At 39.0% G+C, this 13,344-nt stretch overlaps 1 protein-coding gene across 3 annotated transcripts in view; it reads left to right on the forward strand.

Moving 5' to 3' along the window:
• The window catches only part of SNX25 (sorting nexin 25), a 152,294-nt gene that overhangs the window by 59,331 nt on the left and 79,619 nt on the right, over positions 1-13,344 (forward strand). For all 3 annotated transcript variants that reach the window (XR_011386313.1, XM_051833125.2, XM_051833140.2), the window contains exons 4-5: positions 1,241-1,413; positions 3,284-3,470. Coding sequence is in view for 2 of the 3 variants with exons in the window: in XM_051833125.2 (XP_051689085.1) it covers positions 1,241-1,413; positions 3,284-3,470 (360 nt within the window). In the remaining variant the exon portion in view is untranslated. The remainder of the gene's footprint in view (positions 1-1,240; positions 1,414-3,283; positions 3,471-13,344) is intronic.

Genomic DNA, 13,344 nt, shown 5'->3' on the forward strand with positions numbered 1-13,344 from the left:
ACTATGTGGTGTGGTAGGCTGGGTCGTGTGGGTACTGGTTCCTGTCCTGGCTGATCCTCTTCCGGTCCAGCTCTCTGCTAGTGGCCTGGGGGTGGGGGGTAGCAGTGAGGGGTGGCCTAGGTGCTGGAACTCCGGGCTCCTGGCTTAGGATTGGCCCAGTTCTGGCCATTGCGGTTATTTGGGGTGTGAACCAGCGAATGGAGGACTTTTCTCTGTCTCTCCCTCTGCCTGTCTGTAATTCCACCTCTCAGATAAATGAATAAAATCTTTAAAAATATACTATGGAAAAGGGAAAAATGGAAGTTTCTTTTCACACCTCTTCCTCTAGGTCCACCAAATTAATGACCCTGGGATGGGGTCAACACCAACAGAGAAGTTCATGACCAAGGTTGGCAAGACTGGCTGGAAAATACTTGGGAGGCTGACAGTAGGCAGTTTACCATCAATATAGGTAGCATCAGGTTAGGGTATTGTAGCACAGGTGGTTAATCCACTGGTTGGGACACCCATATCCCTTATTGGATTGCTGGTTTTAGTCCCGGCTACTCTGCTTCCAACCCTGTTCTTTGCTAATATACTTGGAAATAGTCAATAATGGCCCCAGTACTTGTGTCCTGCCATCCATATGGAAGTCCCAGATGTAGTTCTGAGTTCCTAGCTTCAGCCTGGGCCACCCTAGCTTTTGCAGCAATTTCAGAAGTGAATCAGCAGGGGGAAGATCTCTTTCTATCTGTCTCAGTTACTCTGTCTTTGAAATAAATACATCTTTTAAAAAAAAATAAAAATTATGTGGCATCAAGTTATGGGCTGTCTACTCACAAGAAATGCCTGTAGAATTTTTTTTATACTATGATCTTCCAATCAAGAAAGCTTGCTGATAACCCTGATTTTATGCTTTGTAAGCTTTTTTTTAAAAGTAAGTTTTTTTTTTTTTAAAGAGAGAGCGAGCACATTTGAGAAGACATACTCTTGAACTGTTGCTATGATTTGAGAGTTAGAACTTTTGATGTTACTGGAGGTAGTTACCATAATTTGAAATCCCCAAAGGGCATGTATTTTCATTTATTCCAGTATACATTTTCCATATTAGTCTGTGATTGAGGAAAACACTGATACTGATGAAGAAGTGGCAGAGTTATTCTAACCAATGTGTTGTCCGTTTTTTGTCTAATGGTACATATCTGAATTGTTTCCAGAAATTTCTTTCCTTTCCCCTATCTTCATTTGTTTATTTTTTCAGACATGAAGAACAGCCGAGGCCTTTTGTGTTACATATGTGCTTGAGGAACTCAGATGATGAAGTAAGATTCCTGCAAATGTGTTCTCGGGTCCTGGTGTTTTGTCTGCTCCCCTCAAAGGATGTCCAGTCTCTCAGCTTACGTATAATGCTTGCAGAAATTCTCACAACAAAAGGTAGATTTATGAGATTTACTATTACTAATGCAATCAATCAGTGTGCAAACTAATATACTAGATACTAATGTGTTAGTATTTGTATACTGTGTGAAAGATATGGGAATTAAAATATTTTCAAAATATTAAGTTTATTTTTAAAAGCTTTATTTATGTATTTGAAAGTCAGAGTTAGGGGGAGAGAGACAGAGACAGAGGGAAATCTTCCATTGCTGGTTCACTCCCCCAGTGGCTACAGTGGCTGGCGCTGGGCCGATTGAAACCCAGGAGCTAGGAGCTTCTTCTACATCTCCTCAGCCCAAGGACTTGGGCTTTCTTCTGCTGCTTTCCCAGGTGCATCAGCAAGGATGCTGGATTGGAAATCAAGCAGCCAGGACTTGAACCAGGCCCATATGGGATGTCGGCGGCAGACAGCAGCTTTACCTGCTGTACCACAGCGCTGGCCCCCAAAATGTTGTTTAAATGTCACTCAAAGAAAGCATTTGGCCACCATTTGTGATAATCTTAAATATTTTATATAACATACTGAAAAATGCACAGTCCATTCTACTATTTATTTTGACACTTGAGAATCAGTTCTTATGCTCTCATTTGCATTCATTTGGATTAGTTATGAAGTTTTACATACCAGTAGTGTATGCATTAATAAAAGTGTCTATGTGTGATGTATGTGCACACAACATACATATATATGTATTCAAACCCCAATTAGCATTTACTTAAAATCTTTGCTATAAAATTCATTGATAATACTTATACATAATTTTGTGAGCTTGGAATAAATGAACTGTGCCACCTTATAATGGGATTGCTAGAGCCGGCGCCGCGGCTCACTAGGCTAATCCTCCGCCTAGCGGCGCCAGCACACCGGGTTCTAGTCCCGGTTGGGGCGCCGGATTCTGTCCCGGTTGCCCCTCTTCCAGGCCAGCTCTCTGCTGTGGCCAGGGAGTGCAGTGGAGGATGGCCCAGGTGCTTGGGCCCTGCACCCCATGGGAGACCAGGAAAAGCACCTGGCTCCTGGCTCCTGCCATCGGATCAGCGCGGGGCGCCGGCCGCAGCGCGCCGGCCGCGGCGGCCATTGGAGGGTGAACCAACAGAAAAGGAAGACCTTTCTCTCTGTGTCTCTCTCTCACTGTCCACTCTGCCTGTCAAAAAAAAAAAAAAAAAAGGGATTGCTAGAAAGAAGTTAACCCCCCCCCCCGGGGGGGGGAATGCTTAGCCAGGATAATAAAAATGGAAGAAAGTAAGGCCAAGGAAAAGTTTCCCTATTTCAATTTCAAACAAGTAACATTGCATTTGAAATGCACTGATTGAATGTCTCCTTATCTCAAGATTAGCCAGCTGTGCCCATCTGATATCAACAACCACAGAGAAAAGGGGAACTTTTCAGTCTAAAGTTAGTAGGATGGATTTGTAATAGTGTAACTGACATTCTTTTTTTAACAACTTCCTCCTTGAGATCTGCTTTGACTAGTTGGGAGAATGCTGGCTTTCATCCTTTGGCAAACTAACCTGGTCAAAATATGTTGAACCTTGTAAAAAGAAGAAAAAGAAACCATGTACTTGATTTGGATAGCAAATTTCAAAAGTTAGCAACTTGGGTTCTAAATGACTTCCTTTCCTTATTCCTTTATATTTCACTCTTATTAAAATGACCATTTGATTGTAGCTATGATAGATAACACATCTGTAAGAATAGGCAGCCCTTCGTGTGTGTGTGCACATCTTGGAATGCTTGAATTGTTTATAATTTCTTCAGTTTGTCTAGTTGAAGAAAGATTTCCAAATATAGTTTCAATTATGTGATATAAAAACAATTCCCTTAATGAAGAAAATGTTTTTCAGTGCTGCTTTCTGTTCCTTCCCACAGTCTTGAAGCCAGTAGTGGAATTACTGAGCAATCCAGATTACATTAACCAAATGCTGCTTGCCCAGTTGGAGTACAGAGAACAGGTGAATGAACATCACAAGAGAGCCTACACTTATGCGCCTTCTTATGAAGAGTTCATCAAGCTTATTAACAGCAACTCTGATGTGGAGTTCTTGAAGCAACTAAGGTATTTGGTTATAGCACAAAACTAGCTACTGATTATTATCTGCTGTCTAGTTAGATTTTTTTTTTTAATTTGATTGCTAGGTAAGCAGAAATGAAAGAAGTCCACAAATCTTAGTGACAACTAAATTTACCCAGCTTCTCCTTAGCAGTGGAATTAGAATTAGAGTGTTGTTTTTGCAAATAATTCGATTATGATAGACTGAAAGTCCGTTAGTTGTTAGGAATACCTACTCAGCTGCTCAGTTGCCTGTCTTTGAGGAGCATTGGAAGGGGATACTTTCTGTGGATCTTTTTTCTGAGGAATTCAGAGGCACGGGTTTGAGAATTAGGGGTCTTAACTAATTGTTTTGAGAAAATACGTTGGAAAAATGCCACAGGAGTCTTTTATGGGGAGAACAGTCTCCATTATCATTCTTAAGATGTTTTAGTGGTGAGCTGTGGTTTTTGTGTGTTTATTTTTCTTTTTATGCTGTGTGTGTGTGTACATACAGGAGCAATATAATTATACGCTATTATGTACTCTGTGGATTTTCTAGACTTCTGCTTCTCTGCTCACCTTTCTTTATGGTTGTCCCAAATGATGATAGTTGAGAAAGAAGTGAAACTGTTGTCATTTTGGTTTTCATTAGTAATTTTGGTAAATCATTGATTGAAAAGTAAAATATTGGCTTAAGTGTTTAAGCTACTTGAGGAATTTAAATTTGTCATATTTGCCTTTGAACTAGAGTTAACATTAAGATGACTTATGCTGCTTAGTTTTCTCATGCAGATAACATGCCATCTAAGAGACGTATGCTGCAAATGGCACTGGGTTCTTGTAGACTGTATCACATGTTAATTTTGATCCTATAAGTGTTATGTATGGCTTTGTTTACAAGTAACTTAATTATTTGGAATATAATATCCAGAGATTTTATTTGCTTCTTTTTCTATGCATAATCTAGAATATGCTAAATGCAGTTATTATAGATTTATGATTGCTATAGGTTTTATTTCATTGTTTATTCTTTTTTGATAACTGTGACACTTGAGCTGATAGAGAACCCTAGAATCTATGTTCCAGGTTTGTTTCTTTTAGATTATGTTTGTTGAAAGGTCATCTTTACAATGGCTTCTTTAATTCTTTTTCAAGTATTTTTCCATAAAAAGTGAATGAGCAGTGACAGAACACCCTAGTTGCCTATTCTTCTCCGTAAAACTCTACAAACTCAATAAGCTATGATTCTGTGGATACTATTCAAATTGGTGTATTTTATTAGTGTTCATTCATTGGGTACTTTCATGTCCACTGTTCTCAAATGTGCTGTGATCAAGGCAACTTGATGACCACTCTCTGGAATTATAATTTTTTCCTAAGACATTGTTTATGAGAAGACACCTCATGTTGCTAATTTGTGGATACACTGAAATATTTTTTTAACTTTTATTTAATAAATATAAATTTCCAAAGTACAGCTTTTGAATTACAGTGGCTTTCCCCCCCATAACTTCCCTCCCACACACAACCCTCCCATCTCCTCCTCCCTCCCCCATCCCATTCACATCAAGATTCATTTTCCATTATCTTTATATACAGAAGATTAATTTAGTATATATTATGTAAAGATTTCAATAATTTGCACCCACACAGAAACACGAAGTGTAAAGTACTGTTTGAGTACTAGTTATAGCATTAATTCACATTGTACAACACATTAAGGACAGAGATCCTACATGGGGAGTAAGTGCACAGGGACTCCTGTTGTTGATTTAACAATTGACACTCTTGTTTATGGTGTCAGTAATCACCGAGGCTCTTGTCTTAAGTTGCCAAGGCTATGGGAGCCTTTTGAGTTCGCCAACTCGGATCTTATTTAGACAAGGTCATAGTCAAAGTGGAAGTTCTCTCCTCCCTTCAGAGAAAGGTACCTCCTTCTTTGATGGCCCGTTCTTTCCGTTGGGATCTCACTCACAGCGATCTTTCTTTTAGGTCTTTTTTTTTTTCCGGAGTGTCTTGGCTTTCCATGCCTGAAATACTCTCATGGGCTTTTTAGCCGAATGCCTTAAGGGCTGATTCTGAGACCAGAGTGCTGTTTAGGACATCTGCCATTCTATGAGCCTGCTGGGATACACTGAAATCTTAACAATTTTTTCTCTTTAAATAGTTTTTCCACAGTAAAGTTAGATATGGACTATTTGGTAACCTCCAAGCAAGTTTAAGATAAAAATCTAGAGTCAATAGTGGCAGATTAAGTGAATCAGTATTAGTTGTTCTATTTTATGTGCCACACAAACAATTCCAGCACTGCACATGTGGTGACATAATCAACTAACATCTTAGCAAAAAGATGTGGCCATTTGGGAGTGAACTAATGGATGGAAAACCTCTCTGTCTATCCCTTTCTCTCTGTAACTATCTTTCAAATAAAATAAATAAATCTTTTAAAAAATTACCTAGCTTGGAGAAGAAAATGAAATATTTGTCAAGTACATACTGAGATTGAGGTGGTTTTCTGTTTTAGTAAGATAAATCAAAGGAAGTAGGCATAAGCAGTGGGTTAATTTAAGAGATCATAATTAACAATGGAGTGGGTTACTGAGTGGCTTTGCTAAGTATTTTTTTAGATATTAAGGGAATGGATTTTTAGTGCTGAGAATAGTTTAAATGCATTTATATATGAACATAATATATTAAAATTGCATGCTTCTGTGAAGAATGTAAATTATTTGAATGTTAGTATTTTGAAAAGTTATTCTGAAAATGTTATGAATCATGAGCAGTAAAATGGGATTACATTGTAGAGGAAGATGAAAGAACAAATCACATATACCTCAAGACAAAGTAATATACCATGTGCAGAGTCAATAAATGCACACAAACTGCTAAGGAAAAGGTTAGTGTGGGTGGAGAAGGAGATGATAAATCATAAAGTATGAAACAAAAAATCCTGGCAGATTTTTACAAAAAGAATAAATGAATATAAATTTGGTTTTAAAAATGCAGTGAAGTGAGGCTGCTTAACAAAAATATTCTTTAAAGAACTTTCAGGTTGATGAGAAATAAAAGTACATTGATTTCCACAGATAGTTCCTTTTGTTGGTGTCTAGCAGAGGGCACAGAGTGGGTGTTAAACCTATCAGAAAAGCCACACTATTTTCAGATAGGAGGAAAGATAATTGAATATTAGCAGCATCATAAAACTTAATATAAAAACAGGAAATTTTGCTATAAACTAGCTTGTGATCTCTTGACATTAAAAAAAATCATGTGTTTGTAATTGGAGTGACACTGGCACTGTGGGTACCTGTATTTGCTTTATGAGTGTTACAACCATGTGTCAGTTTATATAAGGTACTTAACCCAGGATCTAGCATATTCCCAATTGTTAGCTTCTACTATTATTGCTATCACTATAGACCAAGGTGGCAAATGTATTTAATTTAATTGTGAACACTAATCAGTGACTAGTGGCCAACCAGAGTGCACTGTCAAGTTTTGGAGTTTGAGGAGACCCAATCAGTAACATGACTCTTTTTTCTACCCTGAACTCTAGACCCTTTTAGAGCTGAGGAAAAAGGCAGAGACTGAAATGTCACTGTTATTATTATTGACAGGTAATGGAGAATATGGTTTTTATGTGAAAGTAGTATACTTTCCAAAACTCAGACTTAGGGTTGGCCTTTCCCACCTAACAAAGCCTCCTTGTCCCTACTTCCTCCTCCTTCCTCATCTCCCTGGCAGGTGCAGAGTCTACCTGCTGGCTGCCCTCTGAGGGGCATGCCCTTATGAGGAAGGAGGAGAGGGAAGCCGTGTTTCATGTGCCCCCACTTCATCCCTCTCTGTGATCAGGTTATAACACTCCTCCTCCTGCACTGGCGGAGAGCAAGTGAGGCTAGAGACTGGGGATTGCGGCTTCTGTTACTTGGATAAAGCATCAAGCCTTGGAGGTGTAATGTTCTTGTCATAAAAAAAAAAAAAAAAAAAGTAATGGTGCTAGGTCCCTACTTAGCAGAAAAGCATTTTGTGATTCACAAGGTCTATTAAAAGAAAGGTAGTGAAGGGTGGTAGAAGTGATGATGCTTAACAACTGGCTTTGGGGCAGGATGAGAAACTGACTTGTAGCATTTGCTGATTTCTGTGGTGTTCATATTCCAGCCACAGCCAATTTAAAGCCTCCAGCATGATGCCACTTAAAATGGAGTTGGCAATAGATTGTCGTTAGCACACTGCTGTGTGTATACCCTATATATGAGTATTTCAACAAGTTTACGGAAAGGCTGAATTAAAAAATAAGTTGATTTTGATGTGAAAATGTTGAAAAACATGCATAGTTTTTTATAGTACTCATTTTTCATGAGCTTTTTTGAAGACCTTGGTATAGTATTTCTGTTTTATTGCTATAATAGACATAAATAACTTCATGAGCATAGGTAAGTGAATAAAATCATTAGGAAATGATGAGTTTTAAATACTTTGTTACCGTTGTAAAATATAATTTGTTTAATTGTAAGTTTGTAAATTGAATTTTTTAATGATAGGTTAAATTCCTAAAAATTTAGGCATGTAAAACCGTGAGCTAAAGAAACCTCTCTTCCCTTTATAGATGCCTCATTTCAGTTATTTTGTTTTAGTAACAAAAAGCTGACTTACACATTCAGTAAATATTCTGAACAAAAATGCTTAATGTAAGAATTAAGAATGAGGGGCCAGTACTGTGACATAGTAGGTTGAGTCTCTGCCTGTGTTGCCAGCATCCCATATGGGCACTGGTTCAGGACTTGGCTGCTCCACTTCTGATCCAGCTCCCTGCCTTTTTTTTTATTTTTAACTTTTATTTAATGAATATAAATTTCCAAAGTACAGCTTATGGATTATAATGGCTTCCCCCCCATAACGTCCCTCCCACTCGCATCCCTCCCCTTTCCCACTCCCTCTCCCCTTCCATTCACATCAAGATTCATTTCCGATTCTCTTTATATACAGAAGATCAGTTTAGCACACATTCAGTAAAGATTTCAGCCTGCTCCCTGCTAGTGTGCCTGGGAAAGCAGTGGAAGATGGCTCACGTGCTTGAGCCCTTACATCCATGTGAGAGACCTGGAAGAGGCTCCTGGCTCCTGGCTTTGGATCCACCCAGCTATGACCATTGTGGCCATTTGGGAAGTGAACCAGTGGATGGAAGACCCCCTGTCTCTGTCTCTCCCTCTCTCTGTAACTCTCTCAAATAAATAAATAAAATCTTTAGAAAAATTAAGAATGAGATCCCAGTGGAAAGAATGGGCCATCAAAGAAGGAGGTACCTTTCTCTGAAGGGAGGAGAGAACCTCCACTTTGACTATGGCCTTGTGAAATAAGATCAAAGTCAGCCAGCTCAGGGGGCTTCCATGGCCTTGGCAACTCATGACTGGAGCTTGGGGAGATTGCTGACGCTTTAAACAAGAGTGTCAATTTGTTAAGTCAACAACAGGAGTCACTGTGCACTTACTCCCCATGTAGGATCTCCATTCTTAATGTGTAGTTCAATGTGAATTAATGATATGACTAGTGTTCAAACAGTATTTGGCACTTTGTGTTCTGTGTGGGGGCAAACTGATGAAATCTTTACTTAATATATACTAAATTAATCTTCTGTATATAAAGATGATCAAAAATGAATCTTGATGTGAATGGGATGGGAGAGGGAGCGGGAGATGGGAGGGTTGCAGGTGGGAGGGAAGTTATGTGGGGGGGGAAGCCATTGTAATCCATAAACTGTACTTTGGAAATTTATATCTACTAAATAAAAGTTTAAAAAATTAAGAATGAAACATACTAATACTGTACATATAAACTTTTTTAAAAAAGATTTTATTTATTTATTTGAATGTCAGAGTTATACAGAGAGAGGAGAGAAAGAGAGAGAGAGAGTCTTCCATCCGATGGTTCATTCCCCAATCGGCTGCAATGGCCAGAGCTGCGCCGATCTGAAGCCAGGAGCCAGGAGACTCCTATAGGTCTCCCAAACAGGTGCAGGGGCCCAAGGACCTGGGCTATCTTCCACTGCTTTCCCAGGCCACAGCAGAGAGCTGGATCGAAAGTGGAGCAGCTGGGTCTCGAACCGGCAGCCATATGCAATGCCAGTGCTTCAGGCCAAGGTGTTAACCCGCTGCACCACAGTACCAGCCCAACATGATACTTATAGCCAACAAAAATATGAGGGATACCAGTAGAAACTAGATGTAGGTAGCAGAAAGAAAATTTTCAACTTTCTTGAGGTTAACTAGATGGCAGCAGCATGGGGGCCACAGCAGTTTCTGTGGTTCAGTGGGTTAAGTGGGCACCTGTAGTGCTGGCATCCCATATTGATACCAATTTGAGTCCCTGCTGCTCCACTTCCAATCTAACTCCCTGCTAATGCACCTGGGAAAGCAGTAGAAGATGGCCCAAGTCCTTAGGCCCCTGCATCCTCCTGGGAGACCTGGATGAAGCTCCTGACTCCTCAACTTCAGCCTGGCCCAGCCCTGGTCATTGGGGCCATTTGAGGAATAAAACAGCAGATGGAAGATCTCTCTCTCTCTCTCTCTCTTTCTCTCTCTCTCTCTCTCTCTGCTTTTGCTTCTCCCTCTTTGTAACTCTGCTTTTAAAATACATGTTTAATAATAATTTTTTAAAAAGACACTAACTTGCCAGTGGTGACATAGCTTTGGTTATGTCTGTAACACATAATTTCTATGTGCTCTGGGAACTAGGGGGAAATATATAGAGATATATATACATATTAATATGTGGTTATTTTCAGAAGACAAAAATATAGGTACATAATATTAGGAAAATAGATCACTTACTAACAGATAAGTGCTGAATATTTAATGAATATTTTCACACTGAAATATTTTACATTGAAAATACTTTGCGATATATAGCTAAGAACCTTGTTGTTATGCTTGGTAGTACTCATAGACATAAAAGCATTTCAGAATACCTTTTCTTTATTCATAATATTGATTAAAATGTAATGAAATCTCATATTAGGAAGGGTGTAAGAATAACCTCATTTTCTACTGGTAGTATAAATTACTACTTTTTTTATAACACAATGTTATTGTGTGAATGTGAATTCTTTTTGATCTGATTATTACTTACAATAATTTATCTTAGGAAAATGATTATGAATGTATAAAAATACTTCTTCCAGAATGTTACCTGTATTTTTTCTTTAATTCTTTCAAAAATTTATTTTGAGAGAGAACTTTACCCTAGCTTCTGATTCATGCCCCAAATGCCCACGACTTTTGAGGCTAGAGTAGGGCTGAAGCTGGGAGTTGAGAACCCAATCCAGGTCTGCTACATGGGTGATAGGAACCTGAGCCAGGATCAGCTGCCTCTCAGGGTCTGCATTGTCAGGAAGCTGGAATTGGGAGCCAGAGTTAAGAATCAAATCCAGGCACTCTGATATGGGACATTGGTGTCTTGACTGATATCTTAACTGCTGGCCAAACATCAGCCCCTGTAATTTTATTTAAAGTAGAGAAAGGCTGGAAATAATAAAAATGCCTAACAAGGGACCAGTTAACAATTTAACAATAAGGGTTTGGTTAAAAATATTACCATGTTTCATTCATGGTATAGGATTAGAATAATTATATTTGAAGATATTAACTACAAATCGATAAAAGACCTCTAAGTATGTATAGCATAAACCCAGTTTCACAAAACAAAATGTTGTGCTTGCATTTAAAAAGCTTATAAAAATACACCAAATGTTAATAGTAGTTAATTTTGAATGTTGTACTTTGTGTATTTTCTCATTTGTTCCAATGAACATATGTTACTTCAGAGAAAAATAAAAATTGGCTCAGACAGAGAAAGTAAAATCTGGAATAAGAGACACTAAATCCAGATACAAGGTTAGCAGGAAACAGTATTTCTCTCAAGTAGCTGTGGCTATAAAATGTCATAATTATCCCCTTTGAGCTTTCTTATTCACTGAGAAAATTGGTTCTCTAAATGCTATAAGAAAGTTTGCTGTTTGGAGTTCTATCAGCAAGAATGACACAACCTGCTCTTGGCTGGAGAATGTAAGACAGAGTGACACATGGAACAGCTGTGATTTATGACAGATGCAGAGCTGCAGATAAGAGCATTCTGGACTAAACCTACCATCTCTACCTTAACTTTATAGTTTCTGAGGAAATAGGATCCTGGATGTACCCAAAGTGGATTTTTTTTTTGGTAGATTTATTTATTTACTTGAGAGTCAGAGTTAGAGAGAGAGAGAGAGAGAGAGAGAGAGAGGTATCTTCCATTCTCTAGTTCACTCCCCAAAATGCTACAACAGCTGAACCTGGGGCTGATCAGAAGCAGGGAACCAGAGCTTCTTTTGGGTGTCCCATGAATGTGCAGGGGCCCAAGCACTTGGCCATCTTCTACTGCTTTCCTAGGCCATCATCAGGGAGCTGGATCAGAAGTGGAACAGCCGACACTCGAACTGGTGCCCATACGGGATGCCGGCACTGCAGGCTGATGCTTAACCTACTACACCACAATGCCGGCCCCCAAACTTGATTCTTTTACAAGCCCTACCATGAGCCTTCTTCAAAGTGCTGCTTCAGGTGTGGGTGTTTATCCTGGATGTTAAGATGTCCATGTCTCTTCAAAGAAGGAGGTACCTTTCTCTGAAGAGAAGAGAGAACTTCCACTTTGACTATGACCTTGTCTAAATAAGATCCGAGTTGGCGAACTCAAAAGGCTCCCATAGCCTTGGCAACTTAAGACAAGAGCCTCAGTGATTACTGATGCCATAAACAGGAGTGTCAATTTGTAAAGTCAACAACAGGAGTCACTGTGCACTTACTCCTCATGTAGGATCTCTGTCCTTAATGTGCTGTACATTGTAATTTAATGCTATAACGAGTACTCAAACAGTATTTTTCACTTTGTGTTTCTATGTGGGTACAAACTGTTGAAATCTTTACTTGATGTATACTAAACTGATCTTCTGTATATAAAGAAAATTGAAAATGAATCTTGATAAGAATGGAAGGGGAGAGAGAGCAGAAAGGGGAGGGTTGCGGGTGGGAGGGAAGTCATTGGGGGTGGGGAGCCACTGTAATCCATAAGCTGTACTTTGGAAATCTATATTCATTAAATAAAAGTTAAAAAAAAAAAAAAAGATGTCCATGTCAAAAAAAAAAAAAAAAAAGCCCATGTCCCATGTCGGAGCACAAGTGTTCAATTCCTAACTCCAGCTCCTGATCCAGCTTCCTGCTAATGCTGACTCTGAATGGCAGCAGACAGTGGATCAAGTAGTTGGGTTTTTGCCACCCACAAGGGAATCATGGGTTGAGTTCCTGGCTCCTAGAGCCACAGTCCTTCTGGAGAGTGAACCTAGTGTACAGGAGTGCTCTCTCTCTTTCTCTCTCTCTCACTCTCTTTCTGTGTGTTTGTGCCTCTTAAATAAACACATAAATAATACTACTTCAGTGAAATTTCATCTGAACTTCACTCTTCCCAGAATCCCATAGTACCTTCATCTTTTCCTTTGGGGAGATGCCCCACAATTTCTCTGATGAACAGTCTCTTGATCATTACAGTAGGTCAATACACTTGATTTTAATAGTCTACAGTGATCCTGTTGGTCTTAGGTTGACTGAGCTAAAAATCTTGTAATCAGGGAAAAGTATGCCACTTTAAACATATGTTTTACAAACATGTATAAAGGATGCTTCCGAAAGCTCATGGAAAAGTTTATATGAGGCAAAACAAATTTTGAAATCTACGCATGGTTATTACAAAGTATGCATTTTCATGAGATTTTGAAAGTCCCTCGTATGTACTATTTCCCTAGATTTTACATATCTAAAGAGTAAGATTCAAAATAGCTGGATAGAGGAACCCAGTGTTCACCTCCTCCTCC

Source organism: Oryctolagus cuniculus, chromosome 2, assembly GCF_964237555.1.
Source record: "Oryctolagus cuniculus chromosome 2, mOryCun1.1, whole genome shotgun sequence".
NCBI lineage: Eukaryota > Metazoa > Chordata > Mammalia > Lagomorpha > Leporidae > Oryctolagus > Oryctolagus cuniculus.